Here is a 26090-nt window from a genome sequence, read left to right on the forward strand (position 1 = left end):
ATTGGTGATGGATGGGGGACATACTGAGTTCAGTTACTGTATCTGTTTTGAGATGCCTGAGGGACATCCAGTGGAACATATTCATCAAGCAGTTCAATATCCTGGGTCTGGAGCATATGAATGAGCTCTGGGCTGGACAAAGGAGTCGTCCGTGAGAGATGGTATTTTATGCCAGAAAGTGAATGAGAGAACCCAGACGGGTGAGGATAGACTCCTGGGGGCATCACTGTTTAAATGATGTGTGGAGAAAGAGGATCTCTCAGCAGAGATTATTTCGACAGTCTGATATTCTTTGGGACATGTTTGTCAGTTCCCCTGTGCCCTCCCTTTCAAGGTCCATGAGTATTTTATTTTGTTTTGTTTTTTTTGGAAAGTGTCTGACTCCACCCATGCAGGAAATCTACTCTGTGGGCCACTCCTCCCAAGAATCTGGGTAGTTGTAGAAAGAGGCACTTCACCCACACCCTAAGCTCTCTGCTGTGAGTGTGAGATATTCCGCCCAACCCTTCTGAGCCCAGAGGGGGAAGGTGGAGCCATGTTGCACTGTTAAGTTTTTGAGTGTGAGGTCCTTCATTGTAACTGGAAGAATCATGAAAGAGAAGTATTCCACTGGATTAAACAAGTTCAATGGATTTTAATTTTCCTGATAAACTATTATTAAGAAATTGTTTTGGAGATTTACTCTCTGAGTAGGATTAGCTAACCTACATTTTTCATTTGGATAAGTGATTCTTTAATTAGAAACCGAGATTTAGGGAATAGTTTCCCATTGCTTTATATAGTGTAGAGAAGGTATGTGAAAATGCCAAATGAAGGTTTTCTTCCTGATAGCGAGAAGCAGGGAAAACAAGAGGAAATTATGATATGTTAAGGGAAAGGATTCTGTTCATCCAGCATGCCTGCTTTTATCTTCAATTCTGCAAGTCTCTGCCGGCAGTTTTTTGTTTTTTGTTTTGTTTTGTTTTAATTCCCTCTTCTTGTTGTGCGAAAAGTTGCATATTTCTGGCAAAATGTTCATTACTGGCTAGGGGCGCAACAAGCAATCCTTTGCCAGAGAATTAAGCAAGCAGAAGTCTGTCAAAACAAATATTCTAGTTTGAAAATATAGTCCTGCTGGGGGAAATGGGGAGGGGTGGATAGTGGAGGAGGCCAGGGTATGTTCTAAGGCTGAGTATTTATTTCATAAGAATTCTGTGTTCTGAAAGATTGTTGCTGGTAGGAGTGCTGAAGAAAACAGGATTTTGGTACATTAAACGTACTGATGAGCAAGGACGGACTTTCTGGGGATTTTTGGTTTGCTCTTGTGTTTGGTATTTAGCTCTCATAATGACAGCCTTTGCTAAGAGTGAAACATTTTGATAACAAATAGCCTTTACATTTAATTAAAGAGGCATTTAACAAAACTTATGTTTACATGGAAGAACTCTCAGTCCTGAGGATATTAAAAATGTATAAACAAACATGCACATAAACACACAGTCCACTTCATAAGCATTTATTTAGCTGGGAAATGCCAACTTTTTATAATTTCAGTCTTAAAAGTACTGGCCGATTGATTCAAAAAAGCAAAATTTGTTTTTTATTTTTCTCCCCAACTTTTCCTTGTATTTCTTCCTTGTTACTTTAAAAGAAAATCATTTCACAGAAGAATGATTATATATATTGGATAGATGCAACGTTTTGAATTTCTTTGCCATAGAGTTGCCTAAATCTGTTATAAAGTTGCTCTTCAAGTTGGAGAAACATAGGCTGACATTTGTGTTACTTTCCACTGGGATAGGGGTGGGATTAACTTTATTAAGCCTCAAGGATGAAAGTCCTTGCACACAGAAGTGGATTTTGAAGATTTCCTGACCATATATCTGCATATAACTGATGTTATTTTTTGAAAGAATTTAAAAAATAAAAGGTACTGCATTGTAATATTGAAGTAAATGATCGAACAGAATGTATTCATAATAAAGAGAAGCTCTCAAAATATTATTAATGAAATACAGACCGGTTTATTCTTATCTCCTTTTGGCAAATTTTGGACGTGCTACCATAGGCAATTCAGGAAACACATACATGCCTTCTTCTAGAGCAGTGGGAGGAAACCCTGCTCTTTGATTCTGGGATTTGATATACTTCAGTTACTGGAAGAAACATTAATTAATGTACTTTAAAAAAAATTTTAGTAATTCAAAAGAATAAATTTTTTTCGAGGGGTTGAAAAGATCATGGTGCACCATTGGAATTTGCCTTCAGTAAATGTAACATTTGTTTTCTAAAGAATTATAACAACATACTTAAATTCCAGAACAGTAAGCAAAATAGCTTAAGTTCACTGACTTGAAAAAACATTCTTTTATACTGCACGGTTCTAAAATAAATACTTAAAAGAAACAGAGAGCAAGCCATTCTATCTTGGATTTCATTTTCCTTCAGATAGAACAGCTAGAACAAACATTCTTGCTAGTTAACATTGCCTGTGTTTTTATGAAGTTAATAACTGACCTGTCAATCACGTCCTATATAAATACGGTAGTTGAATGCTTTCTGCTTTAGAAGCACTTTTATTTACAAGAGCTGCCAGCCAAGATTTCCAAAGGACTCCACGGGCTGTTTGCTTTGATCTGTTTTGAGGGCTGGTCTCTTTATACCTGTTGGTTTGCTATTTATGATACCTTTGTGTAATCAGGTATGGGGAGAGCAGATGTGCAGAATAAACACGCCTTAAGGAAACCAAGGCTCAAGAGAAATTGTGTAATTATGCACCAACAGCTTTAAAGAGAGAGAGAGAATATTTTCTTAAATCAACTTAGCTGCTGTTATGACGAGAGAGCAGATGTTGTGGTATTCACCCCAGAGAAGGAAAAGATTCTCTCTTAAATCTCAGTTTATAATGAATGGAGGTGGTGTGTTTATCCCCACCCTTCAAACTGTTGCTCTCCTTTAAATTTGTAAATTGCTGAGATGTTGCAGCTCTTCTCAGTTGACTTTGACCTTTGACCTTTTTTCATTGCTCCTTCCCTAGGAAATGTTTACCACATGTCTCTATCCAAATAATCAGCTCTCTGTGGGAAGAGTTACCTTAGCATTTTGAACTGAAAATGGCTTTTAACATTTAAGGCAGGTTTCAGAAAGGGATGGCTTTCTGTTGTGTGTTTTATGATTTTGATTTGGGGTCCCCCCCTCCCTGTACTGAGGGGACCTGAAAGCCAAAATCATCTTCGTATTCTCCCACAATGCCAAGCATAGTGCCTCGAATAGCGTAAGGGCTCAGTAATGAAAGAATGGCAGAAATTAAGAGAAACCCAAGTCCTTCAGTCTTGTTTCCAAAATGATCTGTTGATCATTTGGTTTCTTTCATCTTTCAATTAAATGTTGCCCTAATAATTCCTCTGCGTTATATTTACATATTGCTTTTCTCTAGGAATCTGAATGTTTTAATACATTGAAGAGATTAACTTCTATTTTACTTTTTTATTTAACTTTACTTTAAATTGGAAGGCTTCCCCTAGTTTAAAAGCTTTTTAAACTAGAAAATTTCTCCTCACCCTACAGTGCTTTTGGAGGGACTGATTTAGAGATTTCCAGGCAGTTGTTGTTCCCCCCTACTACTTTGGGAAATTCTCTTTATACTTTTTCATTCATATTGACAGTTTTTGGTCGGCAGCTTTTCCTGTTGTGACACTGGCAGGAATCTTAGACTTTCTATGGAAGAGTGCCTGAACATGTCCTAAGATTTAGAAAGCAGGTCTTTTATTAACCAGGGTTTTCTCCTTGCTTTCATTGTTGCTTAGAAAACTTTCAAAATCCAGTGTCTTTAACTGATATGATTGCTATTTATTTCATTCCTTGTTTATAGTTTTTATTTTTACCTTTTTATGTTTTGCTTTTTCTTCCAGTTTTATTGAGATATAATTGGCATATAGCACTGTATAAGTTTAAGGTGTACAGCACAATGATTTGACTTACATACATCAGGAAATGCTTACCACAGTAAGTTCAGTAAATCCATCATCGCATATAGATACAAAATTAAAGAAATAGAAAAAATTTTTTTTTCCATGTGTTGAGAACTCTTAGGATTTCCTCTCTTAACAACTTTCATGTTTAACATAGAGCAGTGTTCATTGTATTTATCATGTTGTACATTGCATCCCTAGTATTTATTTATCTTATAACTAGAAGTTTGTACCTTTTGACCACCTTCCTCCAATTCTAACTACCCCTACCTCTGGTAACCACAAATCTGATCTCTTTTTCTATGAGTTTTTCTGTTTGCTTGTTTTGAAGTATAATTGACCTACAGCACTATGTTAGTTCCTGCTACACAGCATAGTGATTCAGTATTTCTAAACATTTCAAAGTGATCACCATGATAAGTCTAGTTGTGCTGTCACCATACAGGTTTTAAGTGCTAGCATCTATATGATAATCAAAGTATAAAATGCAGCCTCGAACACTGCATTTTCAGCATATTCAGCAGCCTTCCCCAGATGATCACTTGTCAGAGTAAAATCATTTTGTAAACTTGAGGGTAGATTAAAGCTTGGCTTTAAACTCTGGGCTCCGTCTACACAGCTTATGGGGTCAAAGGTGGGAAAGTCCTGGGGTCGCCTGGAGCCAGTGAGAATGAGCGAGTGCAGTCGTGTTGCCTTTGTTGAGGCACAGCCTCTAAAAGGTATGAAACGGCCCAAATTACATTTGAGCATCCTCAGGCCTTTGATTGCAGAACCTCTGTTGGAAGTTGAGTGGCACAGGGCAGCCCAAGATCAGGCCAGGGAAGCAATCAGGAGTAAACTGGGGTCAGCCATGCCCCAGACACCAGGGAGGAGACCGCCTCTCCAAATGATGTGCACAGGGACAGTTTTGAAAGTCCATGGTACTGCTTAGTTGGCAGATTAGCAGAAGGAAAGTCCCCTCCAATATTTTCATTTTGCATTCGTCCAAGGCTCAAACCTATAATTAAATTTTCTGAACAAAGACTTCATTAATACACACCATCCAGATTGATGACTAACAGCTCTTCCTTCCAGGTCCATAAGAAAATCTGTAACACTTAATACAAAAATAAAGACCCTAGTCAGGTTTGGGGGGAGGGTGAAGTAAGGTGTAGTTAGGACTGGGTTTGTCTTTGAAAGGTCATTTTCAGTGCTGTTGAAAATGAACCTTTCAATGGTTGCTGCATTTACTCAAGTATATGTGATTTACTGAGTGATCTAAAACTTAGTCACAGTGATATGAGTTTATTTAGATATCTATGAAAATATGCTGGTCTTTAAACTTTTGGAACATTGTTGAGAAAAATTCTCTCCTTTAATTCTATTGTGTGGGCAGTGTAGACTTATGTAAAAATGTTTAGGACAGACTTAAACACAATTCGTGTTACTTGTTGGCCAAAACTTAAAGTAGCTTTCCAGTAGTTGAGAAATCTGGTTGAAATTCATTAGCTTGGCATTCAGGGCCTTCCAACCTGCTCTCTACTGGAGGAGCTTTTTGCTGTAGCCTTTTCCTTTGTCCTCAGGCAGGCCTTACACATCTCTACCTCCATGGTGTCCTCGTGCAGCCCCATCTCCTGCACATACTTGCTCCTCCTTCAACCTCCCCACGCCCCTGGGAAAGGGGACTCCTAGCTGTCCTTCAAGGCCAGGAGTCACCTAGACTAGTTTAGGACCTCTCTTCCTCTGCATTTCCAAATCTGTCAGCCTCCTGGTTGCCTTCCCTCCTGTGAAACTAGCCTTCCCTGAGCATCCCTTTGGAGGCTCTCCCCTCTGCTTTGGTCTCCAGAGCCCGGTTATGCCACTCTGTTGGCTCTTACCACACCAGTCCTTCAATCATGCTTTGTTTTAATTTCTGTCTAATTTTTTAAACTTGATTTTAAGTCCTTGAGGCTTAGAATTGTATCTTCTATGTGCTAGTGTCCTCCAGAGCACTTAGCTTACTTTTAAGCACATGTTTGTCCCTTGGTTGATTGATCGGTGCATGTCTAGGCCCAGGGCTTGATCATTAGCAGTCAGTAAAGACAGCGAGCTATTTTCAAAACCACTGGGTACCTTTGTACCAGGTTTATTTTTTTGGCTTGTCAGCTTGGTAGTGGAGATGTCAGGCCCAGTTCTGTCCAGAAAATCTGTTTTCCAAATCTTTGCATGAACAGAATGGTGTTACAGTCACACCCTGGAGCAGTTTCACCTGGGTACTGCCAACTCTTTCTTATGCTGACTAGCTGACCCATGTGGAGTGTTCCTCAGATCTCATTTCAGCTTTCTGGGATACTTTTATTCTTAATTAAAGGAAAGCTTATTTCTAAGACCTTTCTTGAACCAAAGGCAACTGATTATTCATTAAATGTTTACTTTCTTGACTTTAATTCACTTCAGCGGGTTATAACTCAGGTGGGGATTATGCCTTGACAGTGATCTGACAAGGTCCTTGTTCATGGTAGTTATTGACTTTTCCAGTATGAACCATTTCAATGTAGCAGGAAGCCAGCATCCTGGTGTCTGAACCATATAAGGAACTGGCTTTTTTAAAATTTTGTGTTTTGAGTTTGAGGAAGAGGCAAGCTGTGCCAATTTGGGACTTTCGAGACTTCAATGCTTAACTCATTTGATCTAAAAATTATTGGCAAAATTATTACTTTTGCGAAGCATAAAACCAACTCTCAGAATAGCGAATGCCCTGATGTGACTGACACAGCATGCTTTAAGGCTTCTGAAAGCTTGGGCCACACTCTAAGAAGAGACTTTAATAGACCAGTCTGAACCCAGTGCACACAGTAGTCAGTCCTTCACATTTGCATACTGCTTTTGACACTCCTGTGTTTATTCATTCAACAAATAATTTCTGAGCACAAGCTAGGAGCCAGGCATTGTTCCAGGTTCATGGGATACAATTATGAGCAATCACCAAATATTTCACTTCTCTGTTATTTTGAATTTTGATTTCTAATCTGTTTCCTCTAACTAGAGTGTTAGCTCCTTGGAGGTGGATCTTTGTCTCATTCACTGCTCTATCTCCAGCACCTAGAGCAGTGCCTGACACATAGCAGAAGCCCAGTAAATATTTATCAGTTTACAAGTCAAGTTCTACAGTGAGGAAAGGAAGGGTTGCTGCTGTAATGGCACATGGGAGATACATGTCATCTGGGCTTGGAGGAATCCAGAAAGACACCCTAGAGCAAGAAAGATAATGGCTGAACAAAAGGATATGCAATATTTACTTGGGAAAGGGCAGGTGAGGTAGAGGGTGACCGCTCCTGTGCAGAAGTCTGGGGGTGACAGTGAGTCATCACAACACACGATTGCTGTGCTGTGTGCAAGGGAGGCGTGGCATGAGATGAGGTGATGACCTTGTCTGCCAACTTGAGGACACAGGAGCAAGGAGAGTATTTTAAGCACAGGTGTAATAGGATTAAATTTGTTTTAGTTTGATCATTTTGGCCACAGTGTAGAGAACACACTGAAGCTGGATTAGGAGTAAACGTTGAAGATTGGGAGATCAGTTTGTTTGAATAGCTTTGCTTGTTAGGATAATATAGACTAATGGTACCCAGACATTTGGACTTCATGAACCAACCAAAAAAAAAGGACATTAAAAAACATCCCACTTGAATTAGGAGATTGGGATTGACATATATACACCAGTATGTATAAAATAAATAACTAATAAGAACCTGCTGTATTAAAAAAAAAATACAATAAAATTTAAAAACAAAACATCCCACTTCTCAGACTCATTTCATAAAATAAAGAACGTTTTGGGACTTCCCTGGTGGGGCAGTGGTTAAGAATCTGCCTGCCAATGCAGAGGACACGGGTTCAAGCCCTGGTCCGGGAAGATCCCACATGCCACGGAGCAACTAAGCCCGTGCACCACAACTACTGAGCCTGCGCTCTAGAGCCCGTGAGCCACAACTACTGAGCCTGTGTGCTGCAACTACTGAGGCCCGCGTACCTAGAGCCCATGCTCCGCAACAAGAGAAGCCACCGCAGTGAGAAGCTCGCGCACCGCAACAAAGAGTAGCCCCGGCTCACCGCAACCAGAGAAAGCCCGTGTGCAGTAACGAAGACCCAACGCAGCCATAAATAAATAAACAAATAAATAAATTTATTTATTTATTTTAAAAAAATAATAAAGAAAGAACGTTTTAACATACATGCCCACAAATACACATACACTACACTCACAGGAGAATCTCAAATAAATGTTAGATATTTAAATGTAATACGTTTAGCTCTATGTATATTGCCCTGGTTTTTCTCATTTTCCTCATGAATGGGCACCTATGTGGTCTGATATTTGTAAAGGTGATCCAGCCTAAGGAAGAAATATTGGTGATCTGAATTAGAATAGTGACAATGGAAATTGAAAGAAGTGAACAGAATTAAGAAATAGGAGGCAGAATCAGCAGAAATTGATGATTTCAAAGTACTTTCAGATCTCTTACCTCATTTGATGCTAACCAGGTAACATAGGTACGTTAGGCATAATTATCCCCATTTAACAGGTGAGGAAACTGAGACTTGGAAGTTAGGTGACTTACCTGAGTCACATATCTGAGTAATAGCAGAATTGAATCACCATTAAAATGCTGTGGAACTCTGGATATGTGGCTCCCTCACCCCACCCCTTTTTGGTTTTTTTCAAATTTCAGGGAAGAAAGGAAAAGGAATTGTGGGCTCCCTGTGAGTCATGTCTTTTAGGGCGAAACATATGATATTGTCCAACCTTAGAATAAAACAATATTTTAGTGATGACTGATTCATCCTTATTTTGCAACATCATCCATTACCAATCCATGAACTTGAGTAACCCTATTTAAATTAGGCCAGAGGAGACTAAGAGGCTTCTTTGGCTATATTTTCATTTTTATCCTGTGTTACCCTTTGTCCTTTCTATAAATAAGCCTTGGCCACCCTATTTATGCGTTTCTGTTGGGGGAGTGAGGCTTTGTGTGTAAGAATATTTATTGCCTACCACCTGGTTTGTTGTTTTTTCCCCTTTTCTTCCTTAGTGTGCTTGCAGATTAGAGTTATTTGGTGCTATATGAATTTTTAAAAGAATGGTGTAGACTTTATAATGGACTACCCCTTGTTGAAGGGCAAAGAAAGGAAGTGGAAGTAAATACAAAGAACAAAATTGGACTCAAAGGAGGAAAAAATGAAGCAATAACAATTTGAATCGGACAAAAGTAAAAAATGTATTAGAAAATATTTGTGGGCAGTTCCCTGTAAATGGCTTTATAAACAACATTTTTGGTCTGTAGTCATAAAATCCTCTGACCTACGAAACACCAATTTAATGGAATTAATTAAAAATAAGGTGGAATGCCAAAATTTACATATGAAAACAATTAGTGACTGTTCCTTCAATTAATTATTTTTATTTAGTCTTCATATCAACCATTTTTGTAAGCTCCTTGTTTTCTGGCACATTTGGAGACTTTTTTAAATTATTTCTGTACAGACTCAATGGCTAGCTAGCTGGTCTATTGTAATCACAAATAATTATGAGAAATATGGTTTTCCTTTTCCAAGGATGAAATATACTTTTTTTTTTTTTTGCGGTATGCGGGCCTCTCACTGTTGTGGCCTCTCCCGTTGCGGAGCACAGGCTCCGGACGCGCAGGCTCAGCGGCCATGGCTCACGGGCCCAGCCACTCTGCGGCACGTGAGATCTTCCAGGACCTGGGCACGAACCCGTGTCCCCTGCATCGGCAGGTGGACTCTCAACCACTGCACCACCAGGGAAGCCCTGAAATACACTTTTATTGAAACATCTGCACCTATTTGTGTGTATATTCAGTTATGGAAGTGTCTGTTTTTACTAGTAAAATGGGCACATCAAAAGCAAATACTGGGACTTCCCTCGTGGTGCTGTGGTTAAGAATCTGCCTGCCAATGCAGGGGACATGGGTTTGAGCCCTGGTCCAGGAAGATCCCACATGTCACAGAGCAACTAAGCCCGTGTACCACAACTATCACTCTAGAGCCTGTGCTCTAGAGCCTGCGAGCCACAACTACTGAGCCCGCGTGCCACAGCTACTGAAGCCCATGTGCCTAGAGCCTGTGCTCTGCTACAAGGGAAACCACCGCAATGAGAAGCCTGCACACCACAACAGAGTAGTCCCCCCTTGCCGCAACTAGAGAAAGCCCACGCACAGCAACGAAGACCCAACGCAGCCAAAAATAAATAAATAAATTTATTTTTAAAAAAGAAAGAAAGAAAGAAAGCTCTATGAAAGCCTTAAAAAACAACAACAAATACTGTTTTTTTAGAATATGTGAGTGGAAGAATGTGAGAGAAGCATTGTATACCATCATTTTTATTGTCTCATATCCATCGCGTGTGTGTGTGTGTGTGTGTGTGTGTGTGTGTGTGTGTGTTGTTTGTGTTTAGATGCCCTAACCATGTTTTTTTCTACCAATATGGATCCAAACTACATAGTTTGTAGTTTGACTCTTACAAACTATATATGTAAGAGTCAAAGGCCAGGAAGACAGTCAAAGGCTGTCTTCCTGGCCTTTGACTCTTACATGTATAGTTTGGTATATGATTACTGCAAAGTATAGGTGTTAATATATTCAGAATACTAAGTAAAATTTTTTGTGCCAAACCCACATTTTACTCATGTTTTCAATGCAGCACTTCATGTATTTTTAAAAGCTATTTGTGTGGCAAGAGTGAAAGTGACTTGTGTTCTCTGGTACTCTTAGATCTTAGAATCTCAGAGTGTGTTGACCTTAATGGTAATTTGTACCAATCTCCTCTCTATTCCTTTCATCTCATCTTTTATTAAAGTGGGGAGGGGAACAAAGAGGGGTGGGTAGCAGGAGCCAAGGCCAAAGAACAATGCATGTGTAATTGGATGAGAAGGTACAGTGTTAGATTTGTCCATGTATTATCTCATTTCTCACAGTAAATCCACAGAGTAGGCACTATTATTCCCATTTCATAGAAAACAAAGTGGAAAGGTACTCAGCAAGGTTGGATAAATCACCCAAGGTTAGTTACACTGCCAATAAGTAATCCTCCTCTGGTCTGGCTGATTCCAAACCTTTGCTCTTCCTTTACATTGTGATTCCTCATTTCCACTCCACCACAGAATAAATAATCTATGGAACACAGTTTCAAATTTTAATCCATGATGTAGTAGAAGTCTTTTCTAAAATAAAATGTTGTGCATATTATGTAAAAATATTTTGCCTTTGAAAATAGGCTTTATATAGGCAGATAAGTAATATTTCAACTGCCTTAGCTTATGTGTCATATTTTTACCTTTGTCTGAACTCATGGCATTATTTTACTTTCAGTGTGATTATATAATTAAGATGGGTATTTGGCTTAACATTTGTGAGTTTTACGCATTTTTAAGACTTGACTTGGAGGTATTTATATACTTCAAATATTTACTGGGAAGTATCTTTGCAAGGTTAGGGGAAACATTTTACCAAGCTCCCATTTTCAATAAGTCTCTGTTGGGAAAGGTTAAATAGTACTGTAGAGTAGTCTTTTGGCATTCAAGCAGTTCCTCTGCTCAAATAACGATGACTGTAATTGGCGGTCTTAGTAATAAGGTCATAAAGTCAAAAAGAGTTACCACAGTGTGGTCACCATTTTGACCATAAGGAACAGTATGTAAAAGTTGGTTAACTGGAAGGATTTCCTGCCTCCTTAGTAACTATTGTGTCTCTGTTTCTTTAGAGTCATAGCCAAATTGGAAAGAAGGGGAAAATGTTTTATGTAGAACATTTTGCATTTAGAATGGTGTTCTTTAGATTCACATGATGAAAAGCTTCTACAGAGAAAAGAAAACCAGAAACCATCCTTTGAATAAAATGCCTTTCTGCTATATTGCTTGTTCAGGGTGGTCTTCATTGTGCCGCCTTTTTGTTGGCCTGTTTTCTAAACCCTGTTTGACACATTATGGAACTTCGTGTTTTTAACAGACAAAATTATTCTTTGCATTGGAATGTGTGTGTTTGTGCAACAGGGAGGCAAGTACCACAGTCATTCCAAGAAACAGCTGCCACCTAAAATTTATAATCAATATTAGAAGAAGAATAGAAATTAAAAAACAAACCAAAAAGGAATTGAATAGAAGCAGATATAGGGACCAGAAGAAAGCTTAAAATGAAAAAAAGGTAAATTAACACTCTCAGGGAAATGGGATAAAATTGATTACATGAAATAAGAACAGGATGGTATTTTTAAAAGAGCCATCTGAATAAGAAAGCACTTGTAAGGGGCCTTCCCCGGCAGTCCAGTGGTTAGAACTTCACGCTTCCACCGCAGGGGGCATGAGTTCGATCCCTTGTCGGGGAAGTTCCCTGACTAAGATGCAGCATGCTGTGTGGCGCAGCCAAAAAAAGGAAGGAAGGAAGAAGGGAAGAAAGAAAAGGGAAGGAAAGAAGGGAGAGAGGGAGGGAGCTGTAGGAAATTAAGAAAATATGATAGCCCCAATAAAAATTTCAAAACATAGGATGGAAGACGGAGTAAAAGAACCCTTTCAGGGGCAAAAACTAAAGAGATCAAGAGAGATGGAATGTGGGAAAGAAAAAAATGTGAAAATTAGAAGTTTATTTCAGGTGGTTCAATATCCATCTTAAAGGAGTTCAACGGGGAGAGCAGAGCAAAGTGAGGGCAGGAAATTGTCAAAGAAATAGCACAGGAAAATTCCCTAGAACTAAAGGGTACAAATTCTAGTACAATGAATGAAAAATGATCCACACCAAGACACATCATCATGGAATTTCTAAAATTTTGTAGAGTTTAAAAAAAAAAAAACAGTTCACATGTGGAGAATTAAGGATCAAAATGGCAAAACACTTAGAAGATATGAGAGATACCTTCAACATTCTGATGGAGTATGATTTCCTTTTATTTTGTAGTCAGCTAGATTATCGATCAAATACAGAGATAAAATAATAAGAATATACTTTTATTCAAAACATTTTTTAAAATTAAGGACAAGGAAAACTTGATTTTTCTCTACTTACGGAACATAAATGAGTAAAGCACCTAAATACTTTTTAAAAAGCGAGTTGCTGAACAGTATTTAACACACACACCTATGTTTGCCACTCCTCCAAAACAACTGTGTGTATCATATGTTTAATTTCAATGTTTTTATACATGTATAGAAAAGGTCTAGAATGGGCCACTGTGAAATTTCTTTTACTACTTACTCATCTGTATATTGTCTAGGGTTTTTTTAAATGAGTGTATATTAATTATATTGATAATTAATAGAATATAACTAAAAAGAGGGGAAGAAAAGAGACATGATTTATTCCTTAATTTATTTTTGAAAATGTAAGCAGTGCATGCTATGTCTGTCTCTTCTCCTAGGTGCTGTAGGAGATACAGTTGAAGTAGCAAACACAGCCTCAGCCTTTGAAGGATTTGGGGTCTGGCTGTTAAGGGGAAACACGCATGGAAGGGAATGGCTCCCAGCCGTGTTGAAAGTCTGCCTCTGTGTGATCTCAATGTACAGGCTGCTCTCAGGGCCAAGCAGATGGCTTTCCAGGGTCTGTGAAGAGATGGCAGCCTACTTACTTGAGAGTACTTTAAAAAACAGCATTCGTGAGAATACCAAACAAGAACCCTGATCCTGGAAGGTCTAATTTAATAAATTTCATTTGCATTTCTACAGAAACCAACATGCTTCCAGCTGCCAAACCCAGAAGCCAGAGGTTAGGGTTTTAAATAATAATAACAATAATGAGTTATACTTATTCCAGATTAGTTTTCTGGCTCTCCAAAAAATAAATGGCGAAGATGTCCAAAATGTTCTTTTTCACAACTCTGCCAAACGCTGGCTTTTCCTCTTCGTCTGGAGATCCAGCCAATCTGTTGAAAATTATCCCATTTTTTTGATTACTTCCAGGCAGTTGTTCAGAGAGAAGACTAAATCCTGCAGTCTAAGATGGACATCCACTAAGTGGAGACTCTTTTCCATACAGCAGAAGAAATCACACTTTGATTTCTGAGTCTTATTTCTTCTAGCTGTGAATTTGGGGAAATGTACATCAGACATCACATCATACCTCATTACGGACAGTGTTGTGTATTTATTGGGAATGTAACATTTGCCTGGTGACTCCTTGGTTTTTCTGTTTTTGTTTTTGTTTTTTTTCCTTGTAAATAAGCCTTGGCCTGAGTATAAACTTACAAAAAAACATGGATTCACTAGGGAGAAGGCAGCCTTGAGCCTGAATAAGAACAAGCATATACACTCTCTTTTCTGGTTTGATTTGCATGAGATTTAGAGGGTTTTTTTCCTTTGTATTTTTGTTTTTAGTTTTTTTTGGGGGGGGGGCGGTTGTGGTGGGGAGAGTAGTTAAGAGTTGTAGTGTATTAGTAAGATTTTCTTAATTTGAATATAGAAGAGACTTGAGACTATTAGATCAAATGGAATGTCTGTGGTCCATTGATCTCTGAAAATGCTTTGTAAGAGCAGATGGATAGATTTTTGAAGTTTAGTTGAGCTGGCGGGTTGCCTGCTCATCTATTCCCTTTAAAGTCAGTGGGTGGGCCAGGCTCAGTGTATGGAAGTGGAAGCTCAGGTAGGGAATCTTAATCTAAGTTGACCAGGGCTGATTGACAGCAGTGGAGAGATCGCTATCTGATCCAATAATGAGGACATGAACTCCTTTGAAAACTGGCCTATCTGGGCCATAGTGTCCTCTGCTCGTTAAGCAGATGCCTGGCACAGGATGGTTGGATTACCTGTGTAATAGAAACCCTGAAAAGTCTAGTGGCTAGATTGGGAAACAAGGCAATTGGGTTCTAGTTGTGCACTTTCCCCCCAGCTTGTATTTTGATCTTGGGAGACTCACGTAATTCTTCTGGGCACTGGTTTCCTCATCTGGAAAATTAAGCGATTAGAGTAGTAGACCTCTCTGAGGGTCCTTCTCATTCTAATATTTTCCTTGAAGTCTGGAACTCTTGTTGGCACCTTCCCCTCGCTTTCATAATAAGAATTGGCAAATTGAAGTTAGCCTTAATGAAAATGTCTATAAGGTTTAGAGTAGGATCTTGAAAAAATTAATTGAATGAAAGTATTACAGGGATAGAAACCAAAAAGCTTTTATTCTGAAATATTGGACCTTTTGCTAAATTAGTCTATTAACTGTTAATGAGTAAAAAAGAAATTTCTAGGTGATTTCTTGCTGGAATTTTGGATGAGAATGAGGCCAGTTCAGCACTGTTTGAACTGTTTGCATGTTTAGTGCATTTGCTTGACTAGGGTTTTAATACCTGTATGATACTCTTTAGAATTACCAAATAAGAGTTTTTTAATCCTGTACATATTTTTAGAGTCAGACTGTTGGGGAATGGACCCCTATGGTTGAAAAGAAGACAGCCCATCCTTTTCTGGGGCAAGATTTGTGGAGGGAGTTCTAAGAAAACAGTAAGAAGCCAGCAGATATTTACTGAGTGTCCCATGTACTAGCACCATTCTAGGTGTTGAGGTTAGAGATGAAATAACAATTTTTAGTCTCAAGGATCTAACCTCCTAGTAAGAGGAGACAGACTTGGAACATGTTTTAATGAACAGCAGTAACTATTAATGTTATGAAAAAGATGAAATCATTATTGTAGGGACAGATGGAGTATGCTTTTTGAACTAGAGAGGTTTGAAAAGATGGGAATAAAAGGAAGTAAAGAGGTAGGGCGTGTGGACAGCTGTCTGAGTTTCACTTTGTCTTCTGAAGCCTTCACTCTCTAAACTGTGACTCTTGAGCTCACATAGGTGTATCAGAGCCTGTGGTTGCAAAGGATAAGATGGAGGCCAAACTGATGATCCCTCACCTCAACCCTGCTTCAACCAGAACAGTTCTAGTTTGTTGTTGGTTTTTTGTGGTTTTTTTTAAGTTTTAAATATTGAGATTATAGTTGAAAAAAGTGGTCCATAGCTTTAAAGATTTGGAAAACAGCTGGCTTGGAATAAACCAGTTATGTTCATTCTTGCCCTTAGTGACTTAACTCTTATGTTTTCACAGTTGTGCTAGGCAGATAATGCCACCCCCCGCCCCCGCAGAACCTGTAAATATTACCTTGTAAGCAAAGGGGGTCTTCGGAGATGTGATTAAATTAAGGATCTTTTGATGGGGAGATTATCTTGGATTATTTGGTTGGGATAATGTAATCACTGATAAGAGGGAGGCAGGGGAGAGTTGAGAGACAGAAGAGAAAGCAGTGTGACCACAGAGGCAGAGATTGGAGTAATGGAGCTACAGGCAAAGAATGCCAGCAGCCACCCAAAACTAGAAGAGGTTAAGGATTGTATTCTCCCCTAGAGTCTCTGGAGGTGCCCCACTGACTCTTTGATTTTGGACTGTTGATACTGATTTCAGATTTCTGGCCTCCAGAGCTGTGAGAGTTAAATTATGGGTTCCTTGTTATCAGGGTCCCTTTTATTTAGCATATTACCTTTTCCACAGAGTATAACTCAGTTCCTTGAATGTTATAACTGTGCTTCAGTTACCTATTGCTGCATAACAGACATCCCCAAATTTAGTGGCTTAAAATAACAACAGGGTTTTTTTTGGGTTTTTTTGTTTTTTTGTGTGGTACACGGGCCTCTCACTGTTGTGACCTCTCCCGTTGCGGAGCACAGGCTCCGGACGCGCAGGCTCAGTGGCCATGGCTCACGGGCCCAGCCACTCTGCGGCATGTGGGATCTTTCCAGACCGGGGCACAAACCCGTGTCCCCTGCATTGGCAGGCAGACTCTCAACCACTGCACCACCAGGGAAGCCCAACAACAGTTTTTTATTTCTCACAATTCTGTGGGTTGGCTGGGTTCAGCTGGGTGGTTCTTTACTGTGTGGTGTCATCTGGGATCACTCAAGTGGAAGCATTCATCTGAGATGTCAACTGGGGGCGGGGGGCTAGAGGGCCCTCTCTAGCAGAGTAGTCACATCCTCAAGACAGTGAATACAGAAGCTGCCTTGCTTTGTGGAGCCTAAGGCACTTCCACTACCTCCTTTTGATCAGAGAAGGCACAGGGCTAGACTAGAGTCCAGGGGAAAGGAGATAGACCCTACCTCCTGAAGGGAAGGAGGCCTGCACATATAGGGCAGTAGGAACTGTTGTCGGCCATCTTTGGAAACAGTCTACCACAAACTGTTTCGAAAATGATTATTGAATTAACCCAGATAGACTGATTCTGAGATTTTATACGTAAGGAGATTCAATAAGAAACATTTTCTAAGAAAAAAATTTCTGTTATAAAAAAAATCCAATATAAGCTGCCAGGATGGGACCTTGCCCACATGAAGAATTCAAGAGATGCATGCTTACTGACCAGCTGGCTGGGTAAGGAGTGGAACTGTTATTTCCCAGCTCACTCCTGGCTAGTGATTTCACATGGGGAAGGGCAGGGCACTTCCAGAACCAAGACCTTTAACTTCCCTCCCTGGGTAGATTATAGTGATGGCTGGTTTTGTGATTTGGAAGATTCTCCACCTGAAAAGCAGTTCCTGAAGGGAAGGATTAGAAAAACATGCGATGTGGCCAAGAATTTCATGGCTATCTACAGAGGTTAAGAAGGGAGATGAGACTGGCAGGAGACCTGGTCAGAGTCAGTACCCTTAGAACGGAGGCCCTGAAAAAGATGGCTTTCCTTTAACTTCCTATACCATTTCCCTGAAATTTAGTAACAGGACTTCCTGGTGGACCCATCACAGTGATTAAAAGTGCTTCTTGGGTGTAAGATTCTGACCCTGGGACCCCTGACATCCCTTTTATCCAGTCACTTATTCTTGCTTAATTATTAGTACTCTAGGGAGAAATTCTGGTGTCAGCTCCAGTCAGAGGTAGAGAGAGGATTCTAGAAATGGAGTCAGACATGGTTCTCCTGGTGGGAGTCCAAATCCAGATTTCTTTCTTATTAGTTGTTTCTATTTTATGAGTTTGCATTTGATCATCCTTTGAAATGTGTTTGTGTGTGCTTTGTCTTCTTTGTAGGTTTGTTTGCATTTGGGAGCACTGTTTTTCTTAAGATGAGCTTGCTGTTTTTATCAGCAATCACTGTGGCAAGGGGACATAGGCCCTTAGCTGATTTCTCCCCTCTGGGGTGGATTTATAGGCCAGAATCTGGGGAGTAGCTAGGTTTTAATAGTTTATTGGGTTCCCATTTCAAATACAGACTGAAAACCTCCAGGCTTGTGCCTTCATCATTTGTTTCCATCTAATGACCAGTTTTATGGTGTTTTCTCCATGGCCTGTGAATTAAGTCCTGTTTTTTTTTAAAACCAGGCACAAACTCTGCCTTTGCTGCTATTTACTATGTACTTCCTTACTCCTGCATGTTTTTGCTTGCCCTTGCTAGCTTTCTCTTTTTATACCTTTGTACATTATTACTCTGTTGATCCCTGTTCCTGAGATGATTGAGAATGATAGGGGGTATGTATGTAGGAATTGGGGGTGGATATGCCTTATTTTTACTTTTAACACGTTTCCCCAAGTGCTTCATTTCTTTGCTTGATAGTTTTCATCCTGATACTTTTGTGAAACTCAGAAGCACGTGCTTCTGGCATTTCAACTTTTCATATGTGTGGCCGATCTTAGGATACAGCTCTCTAAGAGAAATAGAAGCTTGATTCAGTTGAAGGTTCCTCTAGGCTGTTAGATGGCAGGGTGGATTCACAGACTACCAAAATGACCAAAGCTCAGATGCCCTCAAAAACTAGACTCTCTTGGCATTACCAAGATTAGATGTGGAATGTGCAGACAAAAGGGCAGCACTGAATGTGGCTGGATTAGGACTGCTCTCCCCACACAGCTTAGCCAAGATGGGATGAGTTGTTCTGGATGGTGTCTGGATTAGTGCCCCAAACCTATGTTCAAGCATAGGAGAGGCACAGAGAGCGTACCACACAGAGGCTACTACCTTAAAATGGGTTCAGATTGATAATGGAACAGTGTCCTTGATATATTGTGAAGTGTAAGAAACAGATTATTGAGCAGTATGTAAGGAGGAGAAAGGTATAGACAGACCTCAAAACAGACTGGTAGCTATCTTTGGGTAGTGTGTTTGTGGTGAACTTTAGGTTTTTCTTTGCAGTGTTCTTTATTATCTAATTTTTTCTCGATAAATAAGAAGTGCTGGAATACGTTTAAAATCGCTTTTTGAAATAAAACAAAATGGTGCCAGGCAAGCATTTTCTTTCATTCAGTAAACCTCTCTTGCTAGTCTACTCTGTTCTCGGCCCCAGCTGGGCTCTGGGGGAGTCCAGCACTGAACATGGTAGACCGAGGAGCGCCTTGGTGGAGATCACAGCCACTCTGTGCTCCTGACACCTTATTCTTGGTGCAAGGCAAGTGGATTTCTTCAGGCAGCTTCTGTGTTTCCCCCAAGAGCCTCTCATCGGTTGTGTCTGCCTAATTCTTACCTGGTGGGATAGGGAATAACTCACCTTTTGTGTAGTCTGACAGTTCCAAGGTTGAAGCTGCTTATTCTCACTCTCTATCCTGGCTTGTTTGTTTTCTCCTGTGTCTGTCTGTTTTATCCCATTGAGAGTTTTTGCTGGTCTCCTTTGTCTTCCTAGGAGCTTGAACTTACAGAGGTTCAGTTTTTCCTTTTTATCATTTCTCTTGTTTCCTGTAAAGTTGCTGGGCTAGTTTTTGGCCACGTAGATAAACAGGTTTGAAATGCCTGTCACTGGTGAATTTACCCCCAGGGCTTGCTATATCTGGGGAGGTAACATATCAGCCTGTTGGCTTATTTTGGGGAGCTAGAATCAAACAGTTTGCAAACCAGGGAGATGAGCTTTGTATATTTGTGTTTAAGAACATTTCGAGCCCTGGCAAGGTACTCAGTTTATTAATTCAGATGATGATTCTGAATGTCCTTAGATATAGCTAAGGATGCACTTTAAGAAATTATTAATTTGTTACCATCTTAGTCATAATTCCTTTTCTCCTTGACTTTGTCAAGGACTCTTTCGTCTAGCTTCATTCACTCAGCAACTGTTTATTAAGCACCAGCTGTGAACTGAGCGTCATACTTAGTACCTGAGATAATATGGAGAAATAAGATAGATATAGTTAGTCTCTGCCTGTGTGGAACGTGTAATCAGTGGGAGAAATAAGTAAATTGGAAGTTCTATGTATGAACTGCTATATATGGGGAGGTTGTAGATTATAGTGTAAGACCAGTGTCAGGCACCTAACCCACATTTGCGCCATCAGGGAAGGTGTCCTGGAAGAAGCTGGCCTAAGCCTCAAATTGAAGGATTATTTGGAGTTAGTCTGGGGTGGGGGAGGGCAGACGTGTTCCTAACAGAAAGTATGTTTGCCAACATCTGGAGACTAGAAAGAGCATGTAATGTTGATAGAACCAAAAGAAACTCTGCATGGCTGGGTTTGAAGGTGGAGAGGCAAGAGATAGCTGGACAAGTGAGTCAGATTAAGCAGAACTTTGAAAATCAGGCTAAAGAGTTTAGACTGTCCAAAAAGCAGTAGGGAGCCATTAATCTCCTAATGTCGCATGATTAGCTTTGTATTTTAAAGAGAGAATTCTTATCACAACAGAGAGTTACAGAGGGGGAAGATGTGAGGCAAAGAGATCAAGTGAGAGGCTGACATAGCATCTAGGCAAGAAATAATGGTGGTCAGACCTGTAAGTAGTGGGGATGGTGGGAAATAGACTCAACAGATACCCTGGAGGTAGAAGTAGCAAGATTTGCCTGTTGACTGGGTGTACTGGGAGTTTCAGGCTTGGCAGGTTGGGTGAGTAGTTAAGTGTCAGTTGGGTGGGTACCAGTCACTGAGAGAAGAAAAAAGGCATAAGGCATAGGTTTGAGGTCAACTATATTAGAATTTTTTTTTCCTCTGTGGCTAATATTACTTATTCATTCATTGCCAAAATATTTACCAGTCAACCAGCATGTACATAGTATTGTGCTGTGTATCAAGAGAGATGCAGGGAAGTATAGATGCCTGTAGATATTAATGCTGTAGTTGAGGTGAAAAGGTACACATTTAGTGAATGTCCATGGGGTCACCACATTTCTACTCTCTCTAGTCTGTCTGCTCTTGTCACCTCTCTCTCCTATTCAGATACTTTAAGTGCCTGTAAGACAGGTGAATCTATCTAGTCTGGCATTCAGATTTCTAAAAAATCGTATGTCATCCTATATTTTCTACTTTCTTGTCATGAAGTCCTGGGTTCAATCCCTGGTTGGGGAGCTAAGATCCTGCAAGCTGCACGGTGCAGCCAAAAAAGAAAAAAAAAGTTTTAATTTTAGAATAGTAGCTCCTCAGCCCTTTTCTCTGGCATTATCATGGTCAGCAGAGCCAGTTATTTATCAAGGCAATTTCTAGATGATGGTGATAGCAACCATATGGTCTACTTAAGTGAGAATGCTTGTCTTTCTTATTCCACCAAGAGATATCAGGCCATTAAGGAATGACTTACTCCCCTGGAAATTAGTGACTGATTCCTTGAGAAGAGATATCCACCAGGCTTTGTTGTGTAGATGGAGATGTTCTGTATGAGCAAATGTACTCAGGGATCCCAGTACTGAACTCTTACAGTTTTATTTTTAAGTGACTCTACTAAAAATGGAAGCTGATATTCTTGACCAGTTTTGCTTGGAGGTGGTAAGGAATGTAACGTAGCCTGTAGTGGAATTGTTTTGTCTTCCCCCTCAATAAAACATTGACCTTGCAAAGCCCAGGTTTGCGATTTATTAACGATGAAATTTATACATGTTATCCTTTGTAACAGCAAGAGACTGGTAACAACCCAAAGCCCTAACCATTAGGGATTAAATCAGTTACAGTCAACCATAATGTGGTTTACTCTGCAGCCATTAAATGGAAAGAAATAGTTCAGGATGCCTGATATTGAATGACTTGGTAGATATAGTTTAGATGAAAAAAAACCAAGGTGCACAGCAGTATATGTAATATGCATATTTGTTGGGGGAAAAAAATCAAATGAAAAGTAAGTACTTAATGCACTGAATTTTTTATAAGAGAAAGCTAAGATACTTTTGCATAGTTTTCTATGAGGAGAGGCACTGGGCAGTCTAGTGTGTTTCTTATAATATTTATTAATTTTTTCCATAAAAATATCTAATAAGTACAAAAAGGATATGAGCTTATTTAACATAAAATGTCCAATAAATGTTCAATAAATCTGTAACTTATTTATTGAGGATAAAGTAACGATAGAATAAGGGATAAAGTAAGGGATAGAGTAAGGACTTTTTAAAAAATTTGATCTTACTGAATATGAAATAGGTATAAAAGAAAATTTATAACATGTGGTAAGGTTTAAAAAGTATGCAACAAACAAAAGTAATCACTTCTCTCCAAAATAATGGGGAAATACCACTACATACCCACAAGGATGGCTAAAATGGAAAAAAGACAACAGCAAATGTTGGAAGGGATATAGAGCCACTAGAAGGCTTATTTGTTGTTGGGAGTGTAAAATGCTATAACTATTTTGGAAAACAGTCAGTTTTCTAAGAAGAATTAAAACATATGTCCACAAAAAACCTTGTGTAAGAATGTTCATAGCAGCTTTATTCATGAAAGCCAACAAATGGAAACAGTCCCTGTCTGTCAAGAGAAGAATGGATAAACAACCTTGTATATTCAAAAAGAATCAAACTATTGATATGTTGAATAACATAAATGAATCTCATAAGCTTTATGCTGAGTGAAAAAAGCCAGACACAAAAAGTTATGTAATGCATTATTACATTTATATGAAATTCTGGAATAGACAAAACCAAATTGTGGTGATAGAAATCAAATCATGGTTGCTTTGAGGATTCAGAATTGACTGGGAAAGGGGCACAAGGGAACTTTCTGGGATGATGGAAAATTACTGAGGCTTCATAGGGTTGGATTACGTGAGTGTATGCATTTGTGAAAATTGATCGAATGGCACACTTAAGGTTTGAGCATTTCACTGTGTGTGAAATACACCCCAATTTTTTTTAACCCCAATTTTTAAACAATGATATTTGGGGTCTTCATTAATAGGAGCATGCATCTAGAGTTGCTAAGAAGGGCAAGTTGGGGAATATTTATGTTACCCCTTCAGAGTAATTCTTTAATAGTTTTGGAGACAGTACTTAACACCAAACGCTATGTTTAGCTTGAGCTTTTTTGTCGGTTGTACAGTTGGAGGACCTATTTTCAGAATCTTGTCAGAGTTCAGGGGGCAGTATTTATAAAGAGGGAAAAGGTAGCCCTCTCAGACTGGCGCTCCAGAGCTTCACATGCCATGTCTTCTGATAACCATGCTCCAGACCAGTGGGTCTCAGCTAGGAACCTTTTTTTCCCTCTCAGGGTACATTTGGCAATGTCCAGAGATATTTTTGGTTGTCAGCTGGTGGGAGGAGGAGGTGTTGAGCTACTGGCATCTAGTGGGTAGAAGCTGTGGAGGCTGCTAAACCCTCTACAATGCACAGGACAGCCTCCACAACAAAGAGGAGCTCATCCAAGCTGCCATTGGTGCCGACTTCGAGAAACCTCGTTTTACATTTGCCCTTTCTACTGAAGCTGAGTCAGTCTCAGTCCACCAGGTGCTGACTATACTCAGAGTCCAAATCAATTGTGGAAACTTGGCATTTTCACAAATTGCATATTTCTTCCCTGTCAGAAGTTAATATTAAATACTTGTAAGCGTATGTAATCTTAAATTTTGAGATAAAATTCCATGCGTTAAGAGCATTTCCAAAATCCAAATTAAATCTCTTGTTTCTATTGATTGTTAAATTCTTCAGATGTGAGTTTTGTTCTTAACTTTATTTCATTAAATCTTCAAACAAATGATCTTTGTTGTCATTCTTTAAAAAATAAATTAAAAGGCTTTATTATCAAATCAGAAGGAATAAATGATAGTAATTTATCTCTTTTTCTCTCTCCACAGGATGACAGGGAGTGAATTTTTCTCTCGTTTCCCCGAACTCTATCCCTTTCTTCTCAAACAGTTGGAAACTGTAGCCAATACCGTGGACAGGTAAGAAGAGAATAGGGTGGGGCAAAGTGAAATCAAGGATGTGAATTACTTCAAGATTTTTCCCTTCAGGCAGCAATTTTTAATCAGCTCCTTCCTTGTAAACATAGATGGATTTTTTTTAAGTGCGTCTTTATTAAATACATCATGTTGCCTGACACTCTGTAGTAGATATGTACCTGAAAGGTTGTATAAAATCCGGGTTTTATATTATATTTTACATTTTAAAAATCCTATTTTTAAAGTTTTTAGTGTTTTATAGGAGTTAGCTTTTTAGAAGCACATGGTGATGTCTTCTAAGAATCATTTTCTTCCTCTTATATTCAAAATCTGTGTGTTTACATATTGAGTTTGCTTTAACACACACCTGTCATTTTTTTTATCACTGGCCTGTTGCAGCTGACTAATCTGGTCACTTGTGATCAGAAATGGTACTATTCTACTTGAGTGAAGATGGCCAGTGACCCTGGAAACACAAAATAATGCTATTAAGAGGGCTTCCAGTCTGATCAGAGCAGATAAAAAAGTTCACCATTGTCTTTTCAATCACATTCTGTGGCTGGTAGTATAATTTTTAGAATGGACATCTTAGAGCATGGACCATTTTATTCTTTTAGCAGTTTTTGCACTTGGCATGAATTTATACCAATTGTCTGTAATGAGAAAATAAAATCGCATCAGTGAATTTTACTTCTGTTTATGATCCATTTCCTCACATTAGTAATTTGTGCAGACAGGCTTTTCTGGCCCTAGTAAGTGACTGTCCACGCTTTCTTAAGTACATTTGGATGTTAAAAGTTTCACATTTCATACTCTGGAATAAACACCTCTCTAATGTCTGAACAGCTGAAATCAAAACAGCAGACTCGAATTATCAAATCATATGCTTTGAGAAGAGAATCCTGTGCAAAAGCCCAATCCACGGCTTTGCCAGTTTCTTCCTCATTTACACACTAAGAAAATATGAAGTGAATGGAGGAAAAAACGCAAAAAGGAAAATTATTGCTGATCATAGTCTCACTTTATATGTCATACATAATTATTTAATGAGAAAAACGTTTGAAGATAGTGCCTTGCCTATCTTTTATGTACAATAATTTTTTTCTTTTTTCAGTGATACAGGAGAACTAAACCATCATCCCAGCATGTTTCTCTTACTTTTGGTGTTGGGGAGGCTCTACCCTTCCCCGATGGATGGCGCCTGTTCTGCTCTCAGCATGGCACCTTTTATTCCCTTCATTATGAGGTAGTGTATGCCTCATGGAAATAATGGGAGTGGGCATGGGGGCTTTATGGAGCTATTTAATCCTGTTTCTATTTCAGAAATTATAGATTTTTTTTTTTTTTTTTTACTCTGGGAGGATTCTTGTGAAGGCAGGGGCCTGGGATTATTGCCATTGCCCCCAACTGGTCTCCAGTGTTTCAGATGGTGGGTTTAGGAGCTCATGTCTACTGTTTAAGCAGTGTTTTCTGGGAGTCCTGCCTGCTAATGGGTGTGTGGTGTTGATAGGAGATACCCCCTTTTGATAAACATAGCCTGGGTGTTTGCATTATCCCTGTGTTGAGCCTGGCCAGCATGGGGCAGGCTCAGTTCTGGCATATATCCCCTGTCCAGGGGTTCAAGAGGACACCTGGTCCTTCACTCTGGAGGAGTTTGCTGGTGGTTGCAAGGGGCAACATCTAGATGGCAATGCTGTGTAGCACGAGTTCACTTCCCACTCATCTTCCCTTTCAAGCTTGGAGTACCTGAGAAAAAGCCATGCATAAAGATTACACATGGAATCAAATGATAACAGGCTTTTCTGCTTCTACAGCCTATTACCACTTCCTCTTGTTACATTTTTTTGAGGCATTCGCCAGCTTCTGATCACCTTTTTCATTTTGGATCAAAGGCCTCAATAAACAGGCCTCCAAAAAGTATTGGAATTTTCTTATGAAATATTTCAGAAAACCTGTGATATTAGTTAGCTTTTACCTTTCTGCTTACCTCTTGACAAAACAGTACCTTCATTTTTATGTATCTACCAAAAATTGAAATACAGCAGAAGGATAAAATATAACCAACTCAAGAGAGTGTACTTGTTATTTATGTGGTGTCCTGGGTTCCACTT

General features: G+C 39.3%; 1 protein-coding gene across 7 annotated transcripts in view; it reads left to right on the plus strand.

Annotated features, from left to right (window-relative positions):
- THADA (THADA armadillo repeat containing) overlaps positions 1-26090 on the plus strand; it is a 313719-nt gene that overhangs the window by 110907 nt on the left and 176722 nt on the right. For all 7 annotated transcript variants that reach the window (XR_003434060.1, XM_027113258.1, XM_027113257.1 and 4 more), the window contains 2 exons: positions 23893-23982; positions 25094-25225. Coding sequence is in view for 6 of the 7 variants with exons in the window: in XM_027113258.1 (XP_026969059.1) it covers positions 23893-23982; positions 25094-25225 (222 nt within the window). In the remaining variant the exon portion in view is untranslated. The remainder of the gene's footprint in view (positions 1-23892; positions 23983-25093; positions 25226-26090) is intronic.

The sequence above is a fragment of the Aethalodelphis obliquidens genome, unplaced genomic scaffold (assembly GCF_003676395.1).
Source record: "Aethalodelphis obliquidens isolate GAN/ISIS:26980383/991018 unplaced genomic scaffold, ASM367639v1 scaffold12, whole genome shotgun sequence".
Lineage (NCBI taxonomy): Eukaryota > Metazoa > Chordata > Mammalia > Artiodactyla > Delphinidae > Aethalodelphis > Aethalodelphis obliquidens.